Below are 25,554 nucleotides of genomic sequence, written 5' to 3'. Positions count from 1 at the left end.
AAATTATCATGTTGAAGTGCTTATGATGTGGCTAATGACGAAAATAGACATGGTTTAAAAATTCTTTTTAAATTACATTATTAATAATAGATTTTTTTTTGAATTATATTTAAATAAAGATAAAAAAAAAATCTTATTCATATAATTTTAATTATTTAATATTTTATTTTTATTCTAATTTTAAATTTTTACCTTTAAATTCTATTATTATTATTGTTGTTGTAATTATTATTTTATAACAAAAATTTAACAAAATTTGATTAGTGAAATAATTGTACATAAATAAATATTTAATGGTAGATTTCATCTTTATAATATAATAACAAGGTTAAAATAGAGAATCAATTAATTAAAATTGGGTGGGTTCACAACTTCTGCTTTTACTGCTTTTACTGCTTTTAAAAGCTATTCCTGGGTAGCTTTTAAAAGTTGTCCTAAAACACAAGTGCTTTTGGAGAAAAGCGCTTTGAAAAAAGTTTACCAAACGTTATTTCCCTAAAAAGTTCATTACAAGTTGGTTACAAAGTGCTTTTGTAGGAAAAAAACAATCCCAAACGAGGCTTAAGTAGAGTAAGAGATTGGGAAGATTAGGCGCCGGTCCAAAAAAAATAATATTCTCATTGTCAGGACCACAATTAATTTTTAGTTCCGTGACACCCATAATTATATGAAATTATTAAAAATGTCTGCATGACGGATCATGGATCCGCATGACGGGTTATGCATCAGGGGTATAATTGGTAACACAACTTGGATATAACATATCCAAAAATCCGCGCCTTGGAATTTTACAAATTTTATATCGTTGGAAATCTTTTTAAGACCTCTCCAACTTATGTCCAGACTAGGACTCCATATCCAGCTGCGCAGCGAGTACAAACAAGAATATCAAATTTTTGTTTTTCACGAAACAATCAGAGGTGGTCATCATTTTAGGCAAAATTTTCGAAAACTTGATACATAACCATTATGCATCCACCAAAAAAGATGCATAACACATTCTGCAGACGCATAACGAATTATGCAACCATTTTCTCCACTGCATAACAAATTATGCATTTGGATAACAAAGTTGTGCATCTATAACAAGTTATGTAACCATTGTTTTGGTTGAGTTTAGTGTGTACATAAAAAAATTGATGCATAATGTTGTATGCATCCATATTTACGGATGCATATCAGGTTATGCGTCTATTTTCTCGATGCGTAAAAGATTGTGCAACAATTTTCTCGATGCATAATGCATTATACAGTCATATTTTCGGATGCACAACAGGTTATGCATCCATTTTCACGACTTCATAGCATGTTATGTAGATATTATTGTAGGTGCATGACAAGTTATGCAGCCTTATTTTTTGTTGGTTTCAATACTAAGAAAAAAGTAGTTGCGTAACCTGTTATGCAATCGTTTTCTGGACTGCATAACAAGTTATGCAAAAAAAAAAAGCTGAAGAACGTGTTATGCAACCAATTTCGAGAATGCATAAAAAGTTATGCATCACTATTCACACCTTCATTTTCTTTTAAATGCACGTCACACGCACACCAAACCCATTTGCACTTCCATCTCCTTTGCCTTGCCACTGCAGCATCCTTTTAGCTCCATTTTCTTTTAAGTGCGTAACCCATTGAAACCAACATCAACACCACCATTGACTAATTTCTGAAGAAGTCATTTTATCGAACAACTGGTGTGTGTCTGGAAATATGATGATGGTTAGACGTTGATTGTATGTGGTCTCCTGCCAATTATCTCCTTCCCTGCAATTCAAACATAACCCCTGAACCATGGCAGATACAGGTTCACAAACTCTGAGACATTCATCACAAAACCAACAAGCAGTAATCAGTGAGGAACTTGCATTCTCTTCTGGTTTTAGGATTCGAGCACCAACCAAATGGTTTCCACTCTTCATAAACTGCCCATACTTCACCTGCTTGTGGATAATGTTCAAAGAGTTATTTTTGGGTAACGATATTCCTGCGTTTAGTAGTACCCGAGCTCACTTGGCCAAAAACTTTTCCTAAGAGTTTATCGACCGATTGTGTCTCAGCTATAAATTCACAATCATCACCACACAAACTGACACCACCACTCTGAAAATCAATCTCTCCTACCAACTTCTCTTCGTCATGCTTTGCGGGTAGATTGCCTACGTTATGTCTTGATGTCACATCCAATTCCAAATTATTTGAAGACGTGGTGCAACCTTTTAATGTTCCATTAGCCTGACTAATTTCTGAAGAAGTCATTTTATCGAACAACTGGTGTGTGTCTGGCAATCTGATGATGGTTAGTTGTTGACTGTATGTGGTCTCCTGCCAATTATCTCCTTCCCTGCAATTCAAACATAACCCCTGAACCATGGCAGATACAGGTTCACAAACTCTGAGACATTCATCACAAAACCAACAAGCCATTGTCCAACTGATTTCACAGAATGAACCTGTACAACACCAACTCAGGATTCGATTGAGAGTTCGAAATTAGTAGAACCCATTCATGCTAACCCAGTAACAGACTAGAATCTCTTCTATCTCTCGGTTTATCATCCATTTCATATCAATGGAAACATGCCGGTTGTCTTCTGTGTATTCTCGGGTTCTAACTAAACCCAAAAACCTTGTCCATCCTCGTAAATCTGGCAGAAACTTTAGAAAAACAAATTCTTAGACAATCTATCTATTTTCCTATACCGTCTAGATCGGTATTACTGTTGGGAGGAAGAAGAAAAGGAATCGGAGAAGAAGAAAGATAGTTTGTCGGGAGTAGTAGAAGAAAAAAACAGACGGGAACATAATTTTATAAATTTTGGGTTCGTGAGAAATTTTCTCACAAAAAATGGGTGGGAGCCTGAGGTTTTTTGGGCGTGGGTTTCACAGTGGAGAAAAACTGAAAAATGGGTCTCCCTGTAGTTTTCACTAAGAGATTTCGCCCGATTATAGCTAGGGGAAATTAGGGGGAGACCCAAAATAAATAATATTCTCATTGTCAGGCCCACAATTAATTTTGGGTACCGTGAAGCCCATAATTATTTCCGTGACACCCATAATTATATGAAATTATTAAAAATGTCTGCATGACAGATTATGCATCCGCATGACGGGTTATGTATCAGGGGTATATTTGGCAATGCAACTTGGATATAACATATCTAAAAATCCACGCCTTGGAATTTTACAAATTTTATATCGTTGGAAATCTTTTTAAGAGAGCTACGCAACGAGTACAAACAAGAATATCAAATTTTTATTTTTCACGAAAAAATCGGAGGTGATCATCATTTTAGGCAAAATTTTCGAAAACTTGATACATAACCATTATGCAGCCACCAAAAAAGATGCATAACACATTCTGCAGACGCATAACGAATTATGCAACCATTTTCTCGACTGCATAACGAATTATGCATCTATAACAAGTTATGTAGCCATTGTTTTGGTTGATTTTAGTGCGTACATAAAAAATGGATGCATAATGCATTATGCAACCATATTTTCGGATGCATAAAAGATTGTGCAACAATTTTCTCGATGCATAATGCATTATGCAGCCATATTTTCGGATGCTTAACAGGTTATGCATCAATTTTCACGACTGCATACCATGTTATGCAGATATTATTCTAGGTGCATGACAAGTTATGCAGTCTTTGTTTTTGTTGGTTTCAATAGTGACGAAAAAGTTGATGCATAACGTGTTATGCAACGAATTTTGTACATGCATAACAGGTTATGCAACCAATTCCATAGCTGCATAACAAATTATTCAACTATACGAATACAAAATACTTTCCTAATGTAAAACAAATTCCACTATTTGCAATTGAGTTCAAGTTCTATCCAAGTAAATTGCAATTTGATCAAAAGCGTGACTGAAAAATCCTAAATTGCAATTGAATCTCAATACCAGCAAAACCTTCTTCCACTTCTTTTCTTTCCCGTCTCCGCTTCTTTGGTTCAACCACACAACCACAGCTCACATTCCCTGTAATAGCATTGGCACATTCCTTCACTTGCAACTGCATTACTTGCATCTTTACTGCCACCCTGTAACCAATTCATCACCAATTTCTCTTCTTCTGTGATATCACAACATCATTGCTGAAGCGCACACACCAGCCATACAACACCACTATTTTCTCTCAACCACAGTTAACTCACCAGCAACACTTCCTTCAATTCAGCTGCATTTCTCAAGAGTCAACAGCTCAGCACCGAGTATCATCAACCAACGAAGCCATTTCAGTTGCACAAACAATATAATTCGTGCCTGCAATTTCATTTTAGCTTCAATTCTTCTCGAACAACACCCGACCCATCACTGCAATCAGCTGCAACTCATCAGACACTGCCATTGCAGCATCAACATCATCATATTCTAGAGCTTCACCTGTCCTAAACATACATCTAATCAACTCATAAAAGAAAACAAATTATCCTCAATTCCTCTGTTGTTTGTTGTTGGTGCAGGCACCGTCTTTACAACTACATGTTAACCCACACAGCTTACCATTTTTTCAGCAAATGAAGTTTTGCATTCCACAACATAATCTGTCAGTAACTTTTCGATAAAAAGAATACAGAGAAAACAAATTCAAACCATAAGAGAAAAGTCTGCAACTTAGCATTCATAACCTCTCAATCACATACATTCATTACATGTTGTTGGTGCTCCACCAGTCACTTCCCTGCAACTGAGTTCAATTCATACCCACACAACGCACATTACCTGAGCCATTGAAAAGCATCAACACCACATGACATTCATTCACCAACAAAGCTCATTTCTTGCAGCTTGCATCTCTGTAATCACAGCAACCAGCAACAACAACTTCTTGTTCCTCTCGGAATCAGCAAACCCATCCTTCTTAGCATCTAGTTCTTTCAAACTCAACTTTACATCCACCAGAACTCGAGCTCAGAGACCCTTTGATAGACGCATTTATGTGTCTATATTAGTCTCAATTTTCTGTAATATTAGTACTCGATTTTGTTTATTTTGATATTTTATGTCTTGTAGGTGTTTTTTGGAGAAATAAGTATTTACGACGAGAATGATGAAATGGGGTTGGCCTGGTACTTCCATGTATCAGCAACCAGTCTAGTTACCATGACAATATAAAGGAGTCGAAATGTTGTCGTGAACTGAAAAGGCTAAATTTCACTGACACTGGTTGGCACGGTCAAAAGGTGAACAAATACGTCAAGAGCTTCATTTCTTAAGCAAGCAGGTGGTGTTTCATCATTAAGAGAAAGGTGGATGTGGCTAACTCCCCACCATATGCCAGAACATACAAGCCACATTTCGTCATCTGTGAAGGAGAAAGAAATTCTTATTACTCATCAACGTTCGAGCTGGTGGTTCTCTAAAAGAAAGGAGTTTCGAGCATTTTCCTGGAAAGAATTCGAAGCAGCTGCCATTATTCACTCGCACCCAAATCTTTCTCATCATGTCAGCTGCCATGGAGATGGAGTCGAGTTGGTGGTGTTGCCATGCTCATGGTTGTGAACTGAAATACAGCAACAACGATGAAACTGTGATTCAGCTGTTGAAGGCAGTGAATGAATAAGGTATTTACGCTGAGAAGATGGGTTGGCTGAGATTAAGCTGCTATGATCAGTTGTGTTCGATAATGAAGCGATGGAGAAAGCTGTTGGCTTTAATAGTTTTCATGGGTGAAAGCAGTAAGGAGATGAAGAGTTCACTGCCGTTGATGTTGGCAGCTAATGCGGAGTTCTCAGTGGGTCATTTTGATATGAGCTTGTGCAACCAGTCAGGAACGAGATGCAGCTCAGAGAATAGAAACAACTGGTGGCAGTGGTGGTTAAACAAGTCTGCAGACGTACTGGAGATGGACTGTCTGCCAACTGATTTGAGTTCGACATGGAGGATCCCGTGTCCAAGGTGGGGATGCAGATAACGATTGCATGGCATTTAATGGCCTTCTGTCAAACACCTCAACTTGGTGTTGCTCTTTTCGGATTGAACGGATTGTTGTTAGTGCTGATGGAGCTGTTGTTGATGGCTGAGCTATGGGAAGTCGATGAACCAATGGTGGAACTGGTTGCAAGTTGCAACTGACAAGATGTAGAAGATCAGGGAATGGAAAGAGATGTTGCTGCCGCCTGCCGGTTAACAAGAAGGAGATGTGGTCGAGAACTGTTGAAGCAGAATATACCTCGGTGCACGAGACCGGAGTTGGCTGTAGTAATCGATAATAAAGGAGAAATAAAGAGCTCGAGTCTGTGTGACAGTTGAGCAAGTTTGGCAGTTGAGTTTTCGTGACAAAACAGGAAGTCTATGATATCGGTGATGATGGCTATCGTTCGAGACAGCGTGAAAATAGAGTTGCGGCCATGCTCGGGAAAGAACTGGTTTCGAAATCAGTATCTGGTAATGGCCTGAAGATTGGTGTTTTATGTAGTCTGAAACTGGAGTTAATTGAGAACACCCGGCAACATGGAGAAGTGGTGTTGGCTCGAGTGTTATAGGCTCGTGTAAAGTGTCAGGAAAGCAAAGAGATAGAGTTTACCAAGGAGGTTGAGCATGAATGTGAATCTGTGAAGATTTCGGCGAAGATTCAGCTGGAATTTTAAGCCGAGAAAACAGCAAAGAGTACTCGTATATCCGGTGGTTTTGTGGTGATGTCAGGTGGTCAGGTATAGGAAGTCGTGGTCGGATCTTGGTAATGGGTCTGAATTTGGAAGCTGGTAATGGACCCGAATGGACTGGGCCTTGGAAAATGTTGCTAGGTCTTATGTTGTATTCTTTCGCAGCACTATAAAAAAAAAGAAAAAAAAATGCGAACAGGGGGAGGAGGCGAGAGCCGTAGACAGAGAAGAAGGAAGGAAGGGAGGCTGCTGATTTTGCGGCTTCACAGCCGTTTACGGTTTGAAGTTTTGTTTCAATTCTGTTTTTCGATTAGCTATTGATTTTATTTGATATTTGTTTATGGCTTTTGAGAAAGCCATGGCTAACTAGATCCATATTAGCGTTTAGGTAGAAACCAATTCAATTGTGTACTTTCTACGATGATATTTTTAATAATGATTTGATTGATTAGTATTTTCACTTCATATAGCTTGGTGTATAATTGTTCATGTGATTATTTTGATTATTTATGTTTTTCAATTGATATGGCGTGCTTGGGTTAAATTCTTTGACGTGATATGCTTTAGGATTGATAAATAATGCTTTATAGAATCACTACCGATGAAGCGAAGGAATTTACAGCGGAGAAACAATATTTTGGAATTTAACATACTATCTTCCGAGACATGAAATTAATTTCAATATTTGTCTTGAGTAATATATAAAAATTAGTAGAGTTCACACGATTTAATTGGTGGAAACCGAAAACCCTGATAACCCGTTTTCATTTTGTTTATTGTTAAAATTATTATTATTTCATTTTGTTCCGACCTTTTGAAAATCGTTAAAACATTACTTATTTGATTATTTAGTTTTGGTATTAGTTAACAGAGTATTTCACACTCCTCGTGGGAACGACCTGTACTTGTCATTGTCTACTAGTTAGACGTTGTGCACTTGCAGTATTTTATTGTAGGTTTCCCAACCTAACAAGTTTTTGGCGCCTGCCGGGGAGTGGCTGTATAGTACTCTCTGATTGATATCAATTTTCTTGTACATAATTATTTTATTTTATTTTTATTTTTGTATCTAATTTTTTTTTTTTTTTAGATTTTTTTTTTAGTTCCTTTTTACGCAGTTTATTTGATTTTTTTAGGTACCTTAAAAAGTGTTGCGGGTGAAAAGAAAGTATGGATTCACAAAGCTTTTTCAAGGACCAATTGGAAGATCCACTAGAGGTTTGCTTAACTCATTTTGGGTATGATTTTGATGATGATAGTGTTATTTGTGAAGTCAATGCCTTATTAGACTCCACACCACTGCTAGACACTAATAAATGGAAGCCCATAATAGAATCTCTAGTATTGGCCGAGTCTCGACTAGTTTCATCAGCCGAGAAACGTCCGACCTTGACCTTTAAACCATTGTCTGACCTATCAAGTTATGGTTTTTCTCATCTTGATAATATTCATAATGAAACCGTTGTAGATGATAGTGGGTCTATGAGTCATGATATTATTGCTCTATTGAGCCCTTGTTCCACGACTGAACTTTCAGCCGTGGAAGTTATTTCCGCTGATTTGGAACCTGATTTAGAGCGTGCCCCGCGAATAGAAACTGTCAAACAATCTGAACTTATTTCTTACGGGAGTGATTTACTTATCCTGTCCATGCATGACTTGAATATTACTTACAGATTTCTATTGGGAATGAACTTACGCATCCATTTGGAGCTTTATAGTGTTTGCAGGTTCATATTTTCAGCCGACCGGACTAGTTGGGATGATCCTCAACTTTTCAGACTCTATATATATGATTGGATGTCTACTTTTGGGTACCATCCCCACCTTGTTTGAGGACATTCTACTGACAGCGAAAAAAAAAATACATTTTACTTCTTGGGAGGTATCCCATGCTCATGCAACAGGGTAATATCTTTCCTTAACTCTTTTGCTTCGAATGGTAACAGTTTCTCCTTGTTCATGCTTTTAATTTTATCTTTAGAACATTGAGGAAAATGTTAGATTTAAGTTTGGGGGTATGGGAGAAACTTTTTAGTTGCATTATAAATAAACTCCAGAACCTAGAAATTTATGCCTATTAAGGTTTGCACTAACCAATCTAAGTGGATGGAAGCATGTTGGTTTTAGGAGTTGAGGAACCAATCTGACTAGATGGAAACATCTAAAGAGTCTATTCATTAAAGCACAGAGCTCAGGTGTTAGAAATAACATGATAGTTTCACCATATTTCGTTGAGTCCTTTTCACTTCTGTTTTTATTTTTTTTTCATTTTAAACTATGTTTCTCTAAGTGATTAGGTGGGGCTCACGATTCAAGTTGTTACCATTGCTAGGGTGAAATAGAGTGATTGAGATACCCATGAAAAAAAGTTATGAAAAAAAGTTATGAAAAAAAAAAGTTATGAAAAAAAAAGAAAAAAAAGAGAAAAAAAAAAAAGAAAAAAAAATGTTATGAAAAAAAAAATTGAGACCAGACCATTAGACCAAACGGAATAAAATTCAATAAAGTCGACCACTGGTACCCTTGTATATGCCAGTTGTGTTGACCTAGAATTAGGACTATTGACCACTGGTTCCCTTGTATATGCCAGTGTGTTGATATTAGTCAGACCGGTAACTCAGTCATTTAGGATAGGTTCATCTTGGAAGTGGCCTTCAGACAGATATGAGAAACATTGTTCACTTAGTCAACATCAAAACCATCTATGTTTTCTATATCCATCTCTTAATCTATCCATGTGATTTGTTGACTCCGAATATGATGTCCATAGTGAAACTATCTTAGTAGAGCTCTGTCACTTATATGAATTTTAGTATGCTTGAGTGCAAACTCGTGTACATCAATTGGAATTTCGCGTCAGGGTACTTCCTCCCATAATCAATAAGTATGCCAACCAAGGAGGTTCTTTAGTGCTTTCCAAGGTTCTGCGTAGATAGCTAGGGTCTGGAGTAAAGATTTTGTGGGTATATCTCTGGTAAGCCCTCCCGAGACTATAACTCGGCCACTAGGGTCACCTAGGGGTTTAAAGGCTTATTGCATACGCTAAATGCAATCGACGATGCCTGCGAAAGTGAGTTAGGATTTTTTTTGTAGTTTTGATTTGCTCGGGACTAGCAAATAATAAGTTTGGGGGTATTTGATAGACGCATTTATGTGTCTATATTAGTCTCAATTCTCTGTAATATTAGTACTCGATTTTGTTTATTTTGATATTTTATGTCTTGTAGGTGTTTTTGGAGAAATAAGTATTTGCAACGAGAATGATGAAATGGGTTGGCCTGGTACTTCCATGTATCAGCAACCAGTCTAGTTACCATGACAATATAAAGGAGTCGAAATGTTGTCGTGAACTGAAAAGGCTAAATTTCACTGACACTGGTTGGCACGGTCAAAAGGTGAACAAAGACGTCAAGAGCTTCATTTCTTAAGCAAGCAGGTGGTGTTTCATCATTAAGAGAAAGGTGGATGTGGCTAACTCCCCACCATATACCAGAACATACAAGCAACATTTCGTCATCTGTGAAGGAGAAAGAAATTCTTATTACTCATCAACGTTCGAGCTGGTGGTTCTCTAAAAGAAAGGAGTTTCGAGCATTTTCTTGGAAAGAATTCGAAGCAGCTGCCATTATTCACTCGCACCCAAATCTTTCTCATCATGTCAGCTGCCATGGAGATGGAGTCGAGTTGGTGGTGTTGCCATGCTCATGGTTGTGAACTGAAATACAGCAACAACGATGAAACTGTGATTCAGCTGTTGAAGGCAGTGAATGAATAAGGTATTTACGCTGAGAAGATGGGTTGGCTGAGATTAAGCTGCTATGATCAGTTGTGTTCGATAATGAAGTGATGGAGAAAGCTGTTGGCTTTAATAGTTTTCATGGGTGAAAGCAGTAAGGAGATGAAGAGTTCACTGCCGTTGATGTTGGCAGCTAATGCGGAGTTCTCAGTGGGTCATTTTGATATGAGCTTGTGCAACCAGTCAGGAACGAGATGCAGCTCAGAGAATAGAAACAACTGGTGGCAGTGGTGGTTAAACAAGTCTGCAGACGTACTGGAGATGGACTGTCTGCCAACTGATTTGAGTTCGACATGGAGGATCCCGTGTCCAAGGTGGGGATGCAGATAACGATTGCATGGCATTTAATGACCTTCTGTCAAACACCTCAACTTGGTGTTGCTCTTTTCGGATTGAACGGATTGTTGTTAGTGCTGATGGAGCTGTTGTTGATGGCTGAGCTATGGGAAGTCGATGAACCAATGGTGGAACTGGTTGCAAGTTGCAACTGACAAGATGTAGAAGATCAGGGAATGGAAAGAGATGTTGCTGCCGCCTGCCGGTTAACAAGAAGGAGATGTGGTCGAGAACTGTTGAAGCAGAATATACCTCGGTGCACGAGACCGGAGTTGGCTGTAGTAATCGATAATAAAGGAGAAATAAAGAGCTCGAGTCTGTGTGACAGTTGAGCAAGTTTGGCAGTTGAGTTTTCGTGACAAAACAGGAAGTCTATGATATCGGTGATGATGGCTATCGTTCGAGACAGCGTGAAAATAGAGTTGTGGCCATGCTCGGGAAAGAACTGGTTTCGAAATCAGTATCTGGTAATGGCCTGAAGATTGGTGTTTTATGTAGTCTGAAACTGGAGTTAATTGAGAACACCCGGCAACATGGAGAAGTGGTGTTGGCTCGAGTGTTATAGGCTCGTGTAAAGTGTCAGGAAAGCAAAGAGATAGAGTTTACCAAGGAGGTTGAGCATGAATGTGAATCTGTGAAGATTTCGGCGAAGATTCAGCTGGAATTTTAAGCCGAGAAAACAGCAAAGAGTACTCGTATATCCGGTGGTTTTGTGGTGATGTCAGGTGGTCAGGTATAGGAAGTCGTGGTCGGATCTTGGTAATGGGTCTGAATTTGGAAGCTGGTAATGGACCCGAATGGACTGGGCCTTGGAAAATGTTGCTAGGTCTTATGTTGTATTCTTTCGCAGCACTATAAAAAAAGAAAAAAAAATGCGAACAGGGGGAGGAGGCGAGAGCCGTAGACAGAGAAGAAGGAAGGAAGGGAGGCTGCTGATTTTGCGGCTTCACAGCCGTTTACGGTTTGAAGTTTTGTTTCAATTCTGTTTTTCGATTAGCTATTGATTTTATTTGATATTTGTTTATGGCTTTTGAGAAAGCCATGGCTAACTAGATCCATATTAGCGTTTAGGTAGAAACCAATTCAATTGTGTACTTTCTACGATGATATTTTTAATAATGATTTGATTGATTAGTATTTTCATTTCATATAGCTTGGTGTATAATTGTTCATGTGATTATTTTGATTATTTATGCTTTTCAATTGATATGGCGTGCTTGGGTTAAATTCTTTGACGTGATATGCTTTAGGATTGATAAATAATGCTTTATAAAATCACTACCGATGAAGCGAAGGAATTTACAGCGGAGAAACAATATTTTGGAATTTAACATACTATCTTCCGAGACATGAAATTAATTTCAATATTTGTCTTGAGTAATATATAAAAATTAGTAGAGTTCACACGATTTAATTGGTGGAAACCGAAAACCCTGATAACCCGTTTTCATTTTGTTTATTGTTAAAATTATTATTATTTCATTTTGTTCCGACCTTTTGAAAATCGTTAAAACATTACTTATTTGATTATTTAGTTTTGGTATTAGTTAGCAGAGTATTTCACACTCCTCGTGGGAACGACCTGTACTTGTCATTGTCTACTAGTTAGACGTTGTGCACTTGCAGTATTTTATTGTAGGTTTCCCAACCTAACACCCTTGCTTTGATATCTCGAAACCAATCAATCAATCAATCTCAACAACAACCTATTATTCCTTGTTCTTCCACTGTAATCTGAGCTTCTAAAAGTCTTCAATTCATCACATCGAGCATCATAACAGACTCAAATTCATTTCAAATTCACACCACAAATTAAACCTCTCACAACCATTTCTACTTCAATTAACAACAAACCCATTGACAATTGATCGATTAAAATCGATTTCACACAAAATATCAATCAATTACGAAACCCTAAATTAGCTTACATTTTTCTTCTTCTTTCAGTGCTCAATCGACTTGAACACCATCACCTTCTCTCGATTCATCAAGCTACTAAACTTCCTAGAGATTATTCACACCAAATCAAGCTCGATTCCCTTGAACTGAGGTCGATAAAGAGACAAGAAGAAGAACAGTAGAAAATGAGAGAAAGAAGAGAAAAAAATAGAATATTAGAAAATATGGGTTTGTGAATAATTTAGGCGACAATAATGGGTGCGCACGTGAGTTTTCACGTCCGTGGGTTTGAGAGTAGAAAAAAACTGGAAAATGGGTGTGGTAGTAGTTTTCACTTATAGCTAAACGATGACCCGTAGTGGTTGGCCTTCCCTGTTATAGGAATAGCCAAGCAAAATGCACTACCATAACGCTTAGGCCTTGGTATGCAAAAACCTCCGAATAACCGTATACTAGAATACCATTGCCACGATAGGGTGGGCCGACCAAACAAAAACGAAATGCCTTATTCAATAAAAACAAACCATCCGTTTGTTAAGTCGGCCACCCACTGAACAAAAACGAAACATCACTGCAATGGGACCGTAAAAAGATGTTTGTGATCCCAAAAATCAAAATAAAATTGTTTTTTTCTCTGTAGAAATAAGTTGCAGCAGATAATCAGTGCCATAATGGCCCGGAACAAATTTTTACGTTATCCATTTTTTAAATGTTTGGAGCATGTTACATGTATGAGTTATGTTTCACTCGGTCGGAAGAAGACCCTGGCAAATAGTAGAAATAACGAACATTCAAAATGCTTCAAAATGTGAAATGGTTGGTGGCAATTTTTTGTTTTCTTGAAACCAGGTGGCAGATTTTTCAAAAATTTAGTCAAGGATAGTGTGTTGACGCGTTAACCCCGGATTGATTAGTGGTATAGTTTACCACGTGTTGAGAACCCAGTAAAAAGACCCGGCATTTTTTGTTATTTGGTAAAACCCTAGTTGGAATCTCCTGCTAACATTTTCTCTCCCGGCACCGGTTACTAATGCGAAAAGGAGAAAGACTGATTCTTCAGCATCAGAAAGGTGGGTTATGCATGAGTATTCACTTCTTGATTCTTTTTACTAGGATAACAAAGGTGCGTATAATCATTTTTACCCCCTTGTTCTTTGATTCTTTCTTGTTGAAACTTGAAATCATAGTCGTATTTTTGCTGAATTTTATAGATTACTGTCCAAATTGTTAGTCTCAGTGAAATTAGATTTTGGGGGTGTTACACAAAATCATGTTTACTTAGATTCCTAAGTTCTTAGTTTACATATAAACTCCTTTTTGAATTTGGGTGTTGATTTGTTATAAGATTGAGAAGTATATCTTCATTACTTTCCCCATTTTTTCCTGTAATGATATGTGGATTTTGTTTATCAAATTTTGATTTTATTTTTAGTTGATTAAGCTCATCAAATGTTTAATTTTAAATCGCCCGCAGATGCAGAAAACGAATTCCCAGATTCAGAACTATGGTGGTGGTGTTGTTAAAGTAATAGCGGTAGGAGTGGCGGAGGCGCTTCTGTGGTGCTGGTAGTATCGGAGGAGGTGCTGCTGATTGTAGTAGCAGCAGTGGTAATGATTTTGGCAGTGGTGATGGTGTTTTTCTGGAATTTAATGGCGGAGCTTCTGGTGGAGGTGGAGGCGCTGCTGGTGGTGGAGGAGCTGTCGGGAGGGATGGTGGCGGATCTGTGGGTTGTTGATGTGATGTTGATTTTGTCGGAGGTGGTGGCTGTAGGTGAAGAAATGTGATTGTGGTGTTGCTGGCGGAGAAGGAGAAATAAAATTTGATAATTGAAATTGCAATTTTCGGTCGATTGTGGTGCTGGTGTTGCTGGCGTTGCTGGCGGAGAAGGAGAAGAAGGGTGGTGGATCTTTCAGTGGAAGTGAAATTGGAGGAGGTGGAGGAGGGTGGCGGTGGCGGCTTCAAATAAGATTTGATAATTGAAATTCCAATTGCAATTTTCTGTTGATTGTGGTGCTAGCAGAGGAGGAGAAGAAGGGGTGGTGGAGCTGTTAGTAGAATTGAAATCGGAGGAGGTGGAGGAGCTGTCGGTAAAGATGGTGGCGGAGCTTTAGGTGGTTTGAATTGATGGTGACGATGGATTATCTCTAAAGTGAAGAGGAAATAGTGAAAAGAAGCAGGGTTATGTTCGTCCACCAAAAAAGCTACGGAATTTTCAAATTTTCAAATTTTCAAATCTTTTTGTGAAATTGAAGATTTCCGTTACTCTTCATTTTGACAAAAAAAAAAAAAATGGTCATAAAAGGGATTCTCTACGGGCCTTCTGGTCGGTCGGCCCAATTCTCGGTGGATTTAGGGTCTCTTACAAAAAGACCTATTCATGCGTATTCATGCGTATCCGATCAATTCATCTTCTCCCGTACCTACAAAATGATTTTATAGGGACCATGATTTTTTTGAGAGGACTATGATTTTATTAGGTCACCTTCCTATAGTGATAAGGGGTGTCCTAAAACGTTGAAATGACTAACCTACTCTTAACCTAGTTTAATTTAAAACCAACCTAATACCCGTGTATATATAACCACCTCCTCCCACCACTGTCGCCCACCACCACCACCGATTACCACCCCCTCCTCCCACCGCCACCGCCTATTTAAGAAGTGTAACATAATAATTTTATCGAGTATAAAAGACGCCAGTCGCAACCTGATTCTGTCATGGGACCACTCCGGAGGTATTTTTCCAACAAATCATTCACTTTAATTTGATTTTGATTACTTCAATCCAATAGAAAATCATCAAAATAGGGTTTTAATAGGAGTTACAGAGTCATATTCGGTTAGGCCGATTTTCCAAAAAACCCTAATTTACAAACCGAACTTCTTGAAAATGAAGAATACGAAGAACAGTTCGGTTCTATTGGATTTAAAACTAAGTCACCGAACTCTCTGTTCGGTTGTTTCGCAAAAAAATTTAAAACTACAAAGTGACCGAACTCCACCCTTAGAACCGAAAAAAACAAATCCAATTTAACTGAACTGTGTTGTTGTGGCCACTATGTTGAGTTCCAAAATAACCGAATTTAGCCAATAGAGTTCGGTTTGTTCGCAAAAACTTTTAAAACTACGAAGTAACCGAACTTAGCCAATAGACGCTGGAACTTCACATTTTTTTTTTATTAAGTTCGGTAACTTCACAATTTTATCGCAGAAACCGAACTCAGAGTTCGGTTGGTTAGCTGTTAGGTTCAAGTTTGCGAAAGAACCGAACTTTGTAAACTTATATACTCTTATATTACGTAAAGTTCGGTTAGATCAAAAGTGCATGCAGTTTGCGAACCAACCGAACTTTGTACACCAAAGTTCGGTTCGTTGAAAACCAACCGAACATAACGCTGTAACTCCTAGAAATTCTATTATTTGAGAGTTCGGTAACCTGCGTGTGTTGCGTGTTTGGAACAAGTAACCGAACTACACTTTCAGATGAGTTCGGTTACTTGTTCATCTCACGGGGCAACCGAACTACAGCTTCAGATGAGTTCGGTTACTTGTTCTTCATATAAAGTAACCGAACTGTTCAAAATCCAGTTCAGATCCGGATCATTTTGAAGATTAACAAATATTCTAGGAGAGGATGGAGATGAAAAATCAGATGAGTTTTCATCATTTGAATACTCAAACTTAGTGAATTGGAAAAAAAAATTATTTTTCATGTTTTTCTCCTTCATCTTCTCTAACTCTACTCTCTCAATAATTCTACTCAACTAATAATAAACCCATCTTTTAATTTAATCTCACTAATTATTTTTAACTAAATCATTCACTAATCATAACCTAAAATTAATTAAGAGGGTAAATTAGGTATTAAATAAATAACTAGATATGGAGTGACCTAAAATTACTTCTAATATCTTTCCCCCAAAAAAACTATGGTCCCCGAAAAATCGTTCTTTCCTCAAACCCTCGTATGCTTCTGTCCTACTCATCTGAAAATCGGGTGTCAATTGAGAAAGCGATATAGAGAAAGAACGATGTCAAGCGTTCCAGAAGATATTTACATCCAAATCTTGTTAAGATTACCGGTGAAATCAACTTGTGTTTGTAAATGTGTTTGCAAGACTTGGCTTTCACTAATTTCTGATCCTGTTTTTGTTAAACTGCATCTTGATTTTACTCCTCATAGAAACATCTCTAACAATCTCATCCTTGGAGGTTATGATAACCGCAGCAGACACTCTATCTATTCTATAAGTTGCGATTCGTTAGAACCATCTGTGTGGGAGAAGAATGAATTCACTGTATCTGAAATGTGTTACCCTTATTTATCCTTAGGTAGGTCAGGTTATGCAGTTCAATTTGTAGGTTGTTCTAATGGCCTGGTTTGCCTTATGTTCTTCGACATTCTTGACCCTAAAGATAACCAAGACTGTGCTAGTGTTGGCCGTGAAAAATACTTTTTTTGTCTTTGGAATCCAGCCACCCACGAATATAAGAAGATATTGCAGCCAACCAAAAAAGTTGATTTCAACGAGACGATGATGTATGCTTTCGGCTATGATCGCAAGACCAATGATTACAAATTGGTGTTCGGTGCTGCAAAATCTACAGGCAGTAGTTCTGAAGTGCAAATATATACATTATGATGCAACTCCTGGAAAGGCGTTGTTTCTGTCCCTTATTCTTTTTTTTCTTATAGGAAATCTGGGGTACTCGTGAATGAAAGTTTTCATTGGTTAGCGTAGAAAGCCAGTCTCATAGTTTCGTTCGATATTAGCGAGGAGAGATTCAAAGAAATACAACTGTCAACGAAACTCAAAGAACCCAAGAATAATCCACTTTTTTTATTACTGAAGCAGTCTTGGAAGAGTGCCTATGTGTACTCCGTGTATTCACAGTTAATGAACATCGTGCTGACAATGATCCTGCTCATATTGAAGTATGGGTAATGCAAAACTATGGTGTTCCAGAATCTTGGACTAAACGCTATGTCATTACCCATGAAATTGTTACTAGAAATATCGCCAAGCGTTGTCCCTTTTGAAGTTTATATTCTCTTCTAAGAATGGTCAGATTCTATTAGCGGGGCAGGGTAAGCTGGTTTTGTATGACCCAAAACATGGAACTGCTATTGGACGAGAAATGGGCAGTGTTTTGCGTTTTAGTTCAGAAGAGAATTATTTTGAAAGCTTGGTTTCAGTTAACTCTGGTACTTATGCGAGGAAAGGAGAAATAGAGGAATCAATTGAAGCAAAAGAAGCATAAAAAGAAAAACATGAGAATGTGTCCTTACGGTAAAACATAATTCACGCTTTTCATTTCTTGTGTTCTATTCTTGTTTGAGAACCTATTGGTTTTTTAGTTTGAAAATTGCATAACTCGAATCCCTACATAAAAGTTCTGGTTAAATTATTTTGTCATTCATATATATTTTGTTATATTTTTGTGAAGTTTTGAAATAATGTCATCCTATGAGCACTGAAATAATACAGTTTTCTCTTTTTCTTAGTACTAACTAGTAGACTTGATTAAGCATAAACTAGACTCACATGTCAACAGCCATGAACTGAACCAAATACCAAGTCTTTCTCTGTCTTGTCGTTTATCAAGATTAATCTCCATGGTCTTCTTGCTAGACATCATCCTGCTGCCTCTCAAAGGTAGTGCTCTTATAATCCTCTACATGTTGTCGGTCCATGTGCCCCTTTGTTCTAGTCGCCAAGCAGCAAGGAAAATCAATATTTCTGGCATGCCCAGGATCTGTTCATCTTTTGCAACTCCACTAACAAGTTTCTGGAAATTCAGGTGTGAATTGGGTCAGAAAATTATGGATTTCTTTCGGTATAGTTTTTTTTCCCATTTTATCATTCAAATGAACTAGGTTTAGACCAACAGAAGTTATATAGGCTCATTATATCAACATGTTAAAAGCAATGTTCTTATCCTGACTCTTTTAGTCTTTTCTGCAAATCTTTGAGAAAGATTAGTGAGCCTCCCATGCTCCCCCAGGTAAGAACAACTGAACAAGTTGATCAAAGAAAATCCAAAACCGACAACATCAGTAGAATCTGGAATATAGCTCAAAAGTAAAAAGTGGCACTATATGGTATGTGCCGTATGGGGGAGGGCAGTGCCGTATATCATATCTTTGTCTATTATACTTGTATTTAAACCAAGAGGATCCACTGACTAGTAGCTGTCCAGCCTGGAGAAAGAGAGAAACAAAAACAAGGAAAAAAACACAAAAAAGAAAACGACGCCTGAGAGATTCGAACTCTCGCGGGGAGACCCCATGTACTTAGCAGGCACACGCCTTAACCACTCGGCCAAAGCGTCATTCGGTGTTCAGTCTCGTATTAAATGGATCATGATGTATATTATTATTATATGAATCCCCAGCTCATGGAATCTTGATACCAAGCTCTATCTTAAATTCATCCCATTCCCAGCTAATTTTAGTTTTTGAACCACTGCTAGCACCCTGTAGTAAACAGAAATTTATAACTATTTTCAAGTCACCTGCAATGAAGTTCTCTCGGTCTGCGTCAATCTTAATCTCCAGTCATCTGCATTGAATGTCGTCTTTCAATGTCTCTAGGATCATGAAAAAAAAGGTGGCTCATAATGCATAATATGGGGCCTTTTCCGCAACTAAATGTTAGTTCCAACCATACATTAACTTCGTTGTCTAGAAATTCCTTGTGTGCAAGCCCACGTCTCTTCACGTTTATGACTAGCTACATCATGTGTGTGTCCTTGAAATAGTTATGGCCAGTCTCCCACCATAATACTATCATTTTCTTAGAAATTTTTGGTCAACATACTGCATCTCCGCATAGGTTTGAGTAAAAGAAAAGGTTTCAAAATCTTTTAATTTCTCGAAATTTAGCACCCATGATGGAAGTTTGTCGCCACAAAACATTTACATGCTGCGCCTAGTTTTTGCGAGCAAGATCTTCGGTTTATGGCAATGCAGTCTTTAGTTGGAATGCTTTGGCACATTTCAAATGCTGCAGTTCTCACACACAACAATGTGAAACGAATGCCCTACCTCACAGTAAGTAAAACATCCATGTGGTCCATAACCACAATCTCCAGAATTCATTACAGAAACATCAAAAATAACAAGACGCATCCGAAGAAAATGCAATTAAAACATACACGAATGAGCTCAAAAATATATCTCAGTAACTCAGAAGGGATCTGAACAAAAGTAATTTCATAGTCCAAAGAAGAAAGAGTATACATTCACATCTATTTTGCTTTTATTTACAACTGCGCGTCGAGGAACACAAGATTGTTACCATGTAAGATGATTAATTTTCCTTCATTGCTTAATATCGAGGAAAACTAATTACCATATAAGATTTGTTACCATGAAGAACATGGATGAACTACCGGGATTTTAACTACTGACCTGCATTGCTTAATGAAGATCCTTGTACATACATGTCATATTCAATGTAGGCGTGCAAAAGTATGTCTGCCAATAACGCAGGTCTCATCAAGCCGAAGACTTAATATTTCTTGTAGAAGCTGGGTCAGAAACTCTTAGTGTTCCTCCAAGTTCTGCAGGTACAAGAGGGACTAGAGAGTGAAGAACATCTGTGATCAATGGTCGATAACTTGGTTCTGGCTGTACACATAGAACGGCTACTGCAGCTACCTACAGACGAATCATGTTCTAAACAAGTTAGGAAAAACAAACCACATAAATTGCTTGAAAGAAGAACAAATTTGGATGATAGAGATCAATGACAGACTTGATATAAGTGTTTAAGATCCATTGTGTCCCTGATCACGGGGTCAACAATGTTGGGAAGCTTCGTTCTGTCAGTGAGTTGAGGCATGGCCTGCACATGAAATTGCCAGATTTTACAAACTTTTAAAGTGAGAAAATTCTAGATACTGTAGACCCATTTGTGGTCGCTGGGACTTAAGATCTTATACCCATGTAACAATAGATTGACATTGTGCTGGAGTCATTTTCTCCACCGGCCTTCTTCCCATCAGAAGCTCCAACAAAACAACCCCAAAAGCGTAGACGTCACTTTTCTCTGTCAGCTTACCTGAAAAAAAAAGCAGATTATTGTTATTGTCAGCACAAATTTCTGTTACAATAAACGATTCTCATAACAAAATTTGCTTCATATGTGAGAACAACCTATTGGCGTTTGGAACGGATAGAATGGATTGTAACTTGTAAGATGCACCCAATATTCTTTTTGGCCCTTTTTATATTACATTTGTGGGGAGGGGAGTTACAGGTGAGGCTCAGTCTGTAACATGTTGACATACTATTCTTTAACCCAACTGGCAGTCTGAAGACCAAAGAAGGAAAAAACTTCTATTTTTTATGGCCAGTCAGTAAGTATCACGGTGCCGACAAGTTCTGAACTCAGTTTAGTACTTTAGTTTGAAACTCTGAGTAGAGGAAACGTATAAGATGTGCTAAGCAAACAGAAAGCATACCATCTAAAATGTACTCCGGAGCAACATAACCCAAAGTGCCCGACAGCTTAATATTGCTCTTTTGGAGTCCAGAAGCAACAGCCAGTCCAAAGTCTGAAAGCTGTAATCATTTGGGAGACAAAAATTTCAGAGAGCTCAATCGTGAATAGGTCAACAGACCTCTGGCCAATAAACATTTGATACTGAAATATATCAAATTTCCAAAGAAGGGGAAAATTTCTTTTATCATGTATTACCTTGGCGTTAAAATTAGAATCTAAAAGAATATTGGACGACTTCAGATCCCTGTGGATCACAGGAGGGTTGCAATTCTCATGAAGATATTCCAATCCCCTGACCAAATCAATAAAGGCAAAAACATAAGCATGATTAACACCAAGTGTATAATGTTCAAACCACTGATTTCTGAGGTGAAGTTACTAGTTAAAGATTCAACATTTCCGGGCAAACAAAGAATAGGAAACGAAATATAAATTGAGGCGTCCTGGACTAACCTTGCAGTATCAAGCGCAATTTTCATTCGCAGGTGCCACGTGAGAGCCGATCCATGAGAAGGTCCTGCAATGTCAACCGAAATACAGCCAACCTTAGTATCTACAAGGTCCTGTAATGCCATGACGTAAGACGTAGAAAAGATACTAGTTATACCGTGCAATTGCGTTTCTAGAGATCCATTATGCATCAATTCGTAAACTATGAACCTCGTCTCACCATAAATACAATAACCCAGAAGGGAAATTATATTTGAATGTCGAATCTTACTCAACAAATCCACTTCATTCTGCAATTCGAATACAGTCTCACATCAGAATAACCAAAAAAAGGAAAAAGAAAAACTTGTAATGATCTCTATAAATGAAGATGAAATTATACCTCAAATTCAGTTTCTGCATCCTGTCTTTCGCAATTCAATCTCTTAACAGCAGCAATGAGATTGTCATCATCAAAATGAGCTCTATAAACACATCCAAATCCACCCTCACCCAAAATATTACTCTCATTAAACTTGTCAGTTGCTGCTTCTAATAACTGATACTCAATCATGGTAACAGATCCCTTTTTGTTACCCATCTTCATTGAACCAAACTTACCCAAAAGTGGACCTAATGACAACCCTTTTACACCATCTTCACATAAAAATTAGCAAAATGCAAAAATGTAATCAGAATCATTAGTAAAAATGTCTTCTTTTCAAGGTCAGAATGAAAAAATGAGAATACCTGTAGACCCCCTTCTGGGTTTTTTAGGATCAGAGCAATGAGATTTCTTCTGCCGGTAAATCCACAAACAGAATAAGAATGAGACAATTGCACAAAGTGCAGTGGACACAATAATCAGTGCTATTAGCATTTTCTTGTTCAATGGATGGTCATGTACTGTTTTTGTAACTCCACTCCCTGTAGAATTTGGGAAATCAGGAAAATGTTGAAAAGGATAGAGTCAGTGAATAGGTCTGAGTGATTTTACCTGGAGAGACTGCTGCTGCTGCTGCCATTGTTGATGAAAAAACAGGAGGAGATGTAACCGCTGGTTGATTTTGAGGGGGCAAAACAGGAGAAGAAACAACAACTGGGTGAATTTGAGGTGCCAAAACAGGTCTAGAAGCAGAGGAAGATACAGGTCTGGCATCACAGAACAAAGAAAAAGAAAGCAACCCAATGGATAAGAGAAGAAGAACCATCAATTTCTTCATCTCACTGTACTTGAAAACAGTCACAAGTGAGAAAAATCTATGGAGACATAATAAAAAGTTTGGATCTTTTTATTTGAAAACAGAGCAATTTCTCTCTGTTTTTTAAATTTCTCTCTTTATTGCAACTCTTTGTAGTGACTGTTCTACGGAAGTGGACAAAAGAGTCTTTCAGGAGTAAGAAATGAGGGTTTTTATTAATCATGGAAATGGGAATTCACAACAATCATGTGGTAGTTATCAAAAAGGGTTATAAAAAGTAGTATTCACTGTTGATGGAAAATGGAAGAAGAAGGGGACAATGTCAGACATAGGCATGGCATGGCCAAAGGGATATCCTTGTTGGGGATCTCAAAAGTGTCCTTATGATTTTATTCTTCTTGTTGAATTTGAGAAAGATGTGTAAATTTATTTTTATTTTTAACTGTTTTACTTGGGCATACATTATGTGCGTAGGAATTTTGTAATATAATTAGGGAACAATTTTGGTTACATTAATAGCTCTGATTTATAATCAGGGTCATTACAAGGATTTTCTGTTACATAAACAACATAGATAAAGATAATTGCAACATTACTATAATTTTGCTATTCAAAAGGACTATCTAATTCTACGAAATCAACCGTATTCACACCAACTTTTACGATAAGCCAAGAATAGAGTTGCAAAATAAGTTTAAATGGCCATGTTTGTTTCGTTCTAAACAAAACCAAACAAAGTAATAATATAACATACATCAGATGTTAGGATTATCAGGTGATCTAACCATTCATCAAGGTTTTGGAGGACGATTAAAATATTTAAACTAAAGTAACTTCTTATCTAAACAAAGTATGATTTCTGAAAAGGTCTGAGTCGGCATGAATCGGTCGGAATTTTGAACGAAGTCTTTGTATTGCGTGTTGTTGTTGTTGTAGTGTATGTTGTAGAATCTTTTGGAGTTGCAGGTACTGTTGAAGTAAGATACGTTGCTGGATTTGTTGTTCTTGATGAGGAGGTATTTTTGGAGAAACCCAACTTCCACCTATTGATTATCATCTTAAAACAATCCAGAGAACTTGAGTAAAACCAAGAACGATACCTAATCTGAAAAAGAGAATGAAGACCTAAAAAGCAGGGAAGAAACGCTTCAAAAAAGCAAGACCAAACATCTAAAAAAGATTTTAGGTAAGAGAAGTTAAAGTAGAAATGATTAGTTGTTGGTCTTCTCACATTTGCTCCATACGAGCCGATCTGGGAAGAAAAGATTTCAGGCGACGTTAGGGTTTGTTATCGATGAAGGAGGTGAAGAGAGGAATAAAGAGTTTTTCGGATTATTTAAATAAATAAATAAATAATTCACTTTGAAGCTTTTTGTACATTACAGTCTTTGAAGGACTGCCCTTGGATTCTCACAAGGGATTAATCCGGTAAAATCTGTTGTTTATGTAGAATTATTGGTTATATATATAGCATTATAGCTAGATCATGATCTAGCTTTAGGTAGTCAGTTCGAGAAGCTACACGGATTGGTAAATAGGCTTTTCCATGGTAGAAACATACACTCAGCGGTAGAGAGTTAGCCGAACGACGGAAACTGTATTGAGCGGTAAATAATCTATCGTCAACTTATAAGGCCCAGAAAATTTTAAACCAAAGCTTATGTCGAGTAGTGTTATTCAGTCATGTGTTAGGAAAAGGTATTTGGATAAGTGAAAGACTCCTACTATAGATAATGAAGAGATGAATGGAAGCCATAAATCCGCTAGTCCAAAGTCAAATTTTGAAAAGTAGTAACTTACAATAGTTAGGGGATCATGAAGGGTGGGAGTACTATGAAGTTAATGGCTTAATTGTTGCTTCGGAAAATGAATATATGACTTTGTTAGATTAAACTGCGAAGTCGATAATAACTATGGATCTACAACCACTTTCCGATTAATCAACCAACATTTGGTAGGATCAGTCTTGCTACAGGTTTTATTCCTACCCATCCTCGAAAACATCCAAGCTTTACTATTTACGTGCCCCATATATGATGGTTATTCATCGTAATGTATCCCAAGTTGCAAAGTATAACTTCATAAGAAGATCATGCTTTAAATTCAATCATTTCTCAATCATTTCTCAAGGTCTCAATAAGACTAATCCATATTGGAAAATGCATGCTACTGAAAACCAATGGCATGCCCGTCGCAACAATCTAAATCAACGACTGCAGGTTATCCACATGAAAACCACAAATAAATTGAAGGATGATTCCATGTTGTTCCAAATGAGTCCAGCTATAGACTCTGCTGGTGGAAGTTAATATCAATATACCCAAGAATTGTGCAAGTGTGTCAAACAACACAACCGTAAGAAATTTTCTCTCAAACACCACAACATAATCAATCTATCCCACAATACTTGAGTTTATCGCGTGCAACCACCACAACCTAGCACTTCTACTAAATCTAGTCATTCAATGAGTGAAGGTCTCTCAAACTTATTATGCAAAGGTCATTTATCCTGATTTGTAAGGATGAAAAACTAATGAAGAACGATGGAATAAATTTATTTTATTTTTAATTCGATGTAATCTCTAGTGAATCACTTATTTCTCTTTCTAAGAAGTTCTCTAAACTGTCTTATGATCAATGAAACTGAGTTATTAAGATCTTCATCTGAAAAATCAGGATCAACAAGATTGTCCATAAAGTTGTCAACACTTTCACTTTTAAGAGTTTTAGTGTTTTTCAGTGCCTTGAACGCAATATCCTT

The 25,554-nt window shown here is 37.5% G+C and overlaps 2 protein-coding genes and 1 non-coding gene across 3 annotated transcripts; 1 reads left to right on the top strand and 2 right to left on the bottom strand.

Moving 5' to 3' along the window:
• The first annotated feature begins 16,683 nt into the window (after window positions 1-16,683).
• Window positions 16,684-17,914, top strand: LOC113279591 (F-box/kelch-repeat protein At3g06240-like). Its single transcript, XM_026528270.1, has 3 exons — window positions 16,684-17,263; window positions 17,509-17,594; window positions 17,666-17,914. The coding sequence occupies exons 1-3, from the start codon at window positions 16,684-16,686 to the stop codon at window positions 17,912-17,914; spliced, it is 915 nt and encodes a 304-aa protein (XP_026384055.1).
• Window positions 17,915-18,903: 989 nt separating this feature from the next.
• TRNAS-GCU lies at window positions 18,904-18,985 on the bottom strand. Its single transcript has one exon. It is a non-coding gene; the product is annotated as a tRNA-Ser (tRNA).
• Window positions 18,986-19,807: 822 nt separating this feature from the next.
• LOC113282686 (probable receptor-like protein kinase At1g80640) lies at window positions 19,808-23,103 on the bottom strand. Its single transcript, XM_026531731.1, has 10 exons — window positions 22,589-23,103; window positions 22,342-22,518; window positions 21,995-22,248; window positions 21,770-21,902; window positions 21,616-21,679; window positions 21,358-21,454; window positions 21,122-21,221; window positions 20,600-20,718; window positions 20,413-20,502; window positions 19,808-20,315 (listed from the first exon to the last, which is right to left on the bottom strand). The coding sequence occupies exons 1-10, from the start codon at window positions 22,812-22,814 to the stop codon at window positions 20,154-20,156; spliced, it is 1,422 nt and encodes a 473-aa protein (XP_026387516.1). The 5' UTR covers window positions 22,815-23,103; the 3' UTR covers window positions 19,808-20,153.
• Between the last annotated feature and the right edge of the window lie 2,451 nt (window positions 23,104-25,554).

The sequence above is a fragment of the Papaver somniferum genome, chromosome 5 (genome assembly GCF_003573695.1).
Source record: "Papaver somniferum cultivar HN1 chromosome 5, ASM357369v1, whole genome shotgun sequence".
NCBI classification, from domain to species: Eukaryota; Viridiplantae; Streptophyta; class Magnoliopsida; order Ranunculales; family Papaveraceae; genus Papaver; species Papaver somniferum.
The sequence above is the reverse complement of the archived record's forward strand: the minus strand, read 5'-3'. Positions and strand labels throughout refer to the sequence as shown.

What these genes read in the sequence shown, in the direction of transcription:
- LOC113282686 (XM_026531731.1), bottom strand. Translation starts at nt 22,814, where the DNA reads ATGAAGAAATTGATGGTTCTTCTTCTCTTATCCATTGGGTTGCTTTCT. An exon ending in TCTAGAAACGCAATTGCACG is followed by an intron (nt 21,680 to 21,769) that starts GTATAACTAGTA and finishes TTGACATTGCAG; the next exon opens with GACCTTCTCATGGATCGGCT. An exon ending in ATTCTAATTTTAACGCCAAG is followed by an intron (nt 21,222 to 21,357) that starts GTAATACATGAT and finishes AAATGATTACAG; the next exon opens with CTTTCAGACTTTGGACTGGC.
- LOC113279591 (XM_026528270.1), top strand. Translation starts at nt 16,684, where the DNA reads ATGTCAAGCGTTCCAGAAGATATTTACATCCAAATCTTGTTAAGATTA. An exon ending in TGCTGCAAAATCTACAGGCA is followed by an intron (nt 17,264 to 17,508) that starts GTAGTTCTGAAG and finishes TTACTGAAGCAG; the next exon opens with TCTTGGAAGAGTGCCTATGT. An exon ending in CTGCTCATATTGAAGTATGG is followed by an intron (nt 17,595 to 17,665) that starts GTAATGCAAAAC and finishes AATTGTTACTAG; the next exon opens with AAATATCGCCAAGCGTTGTC.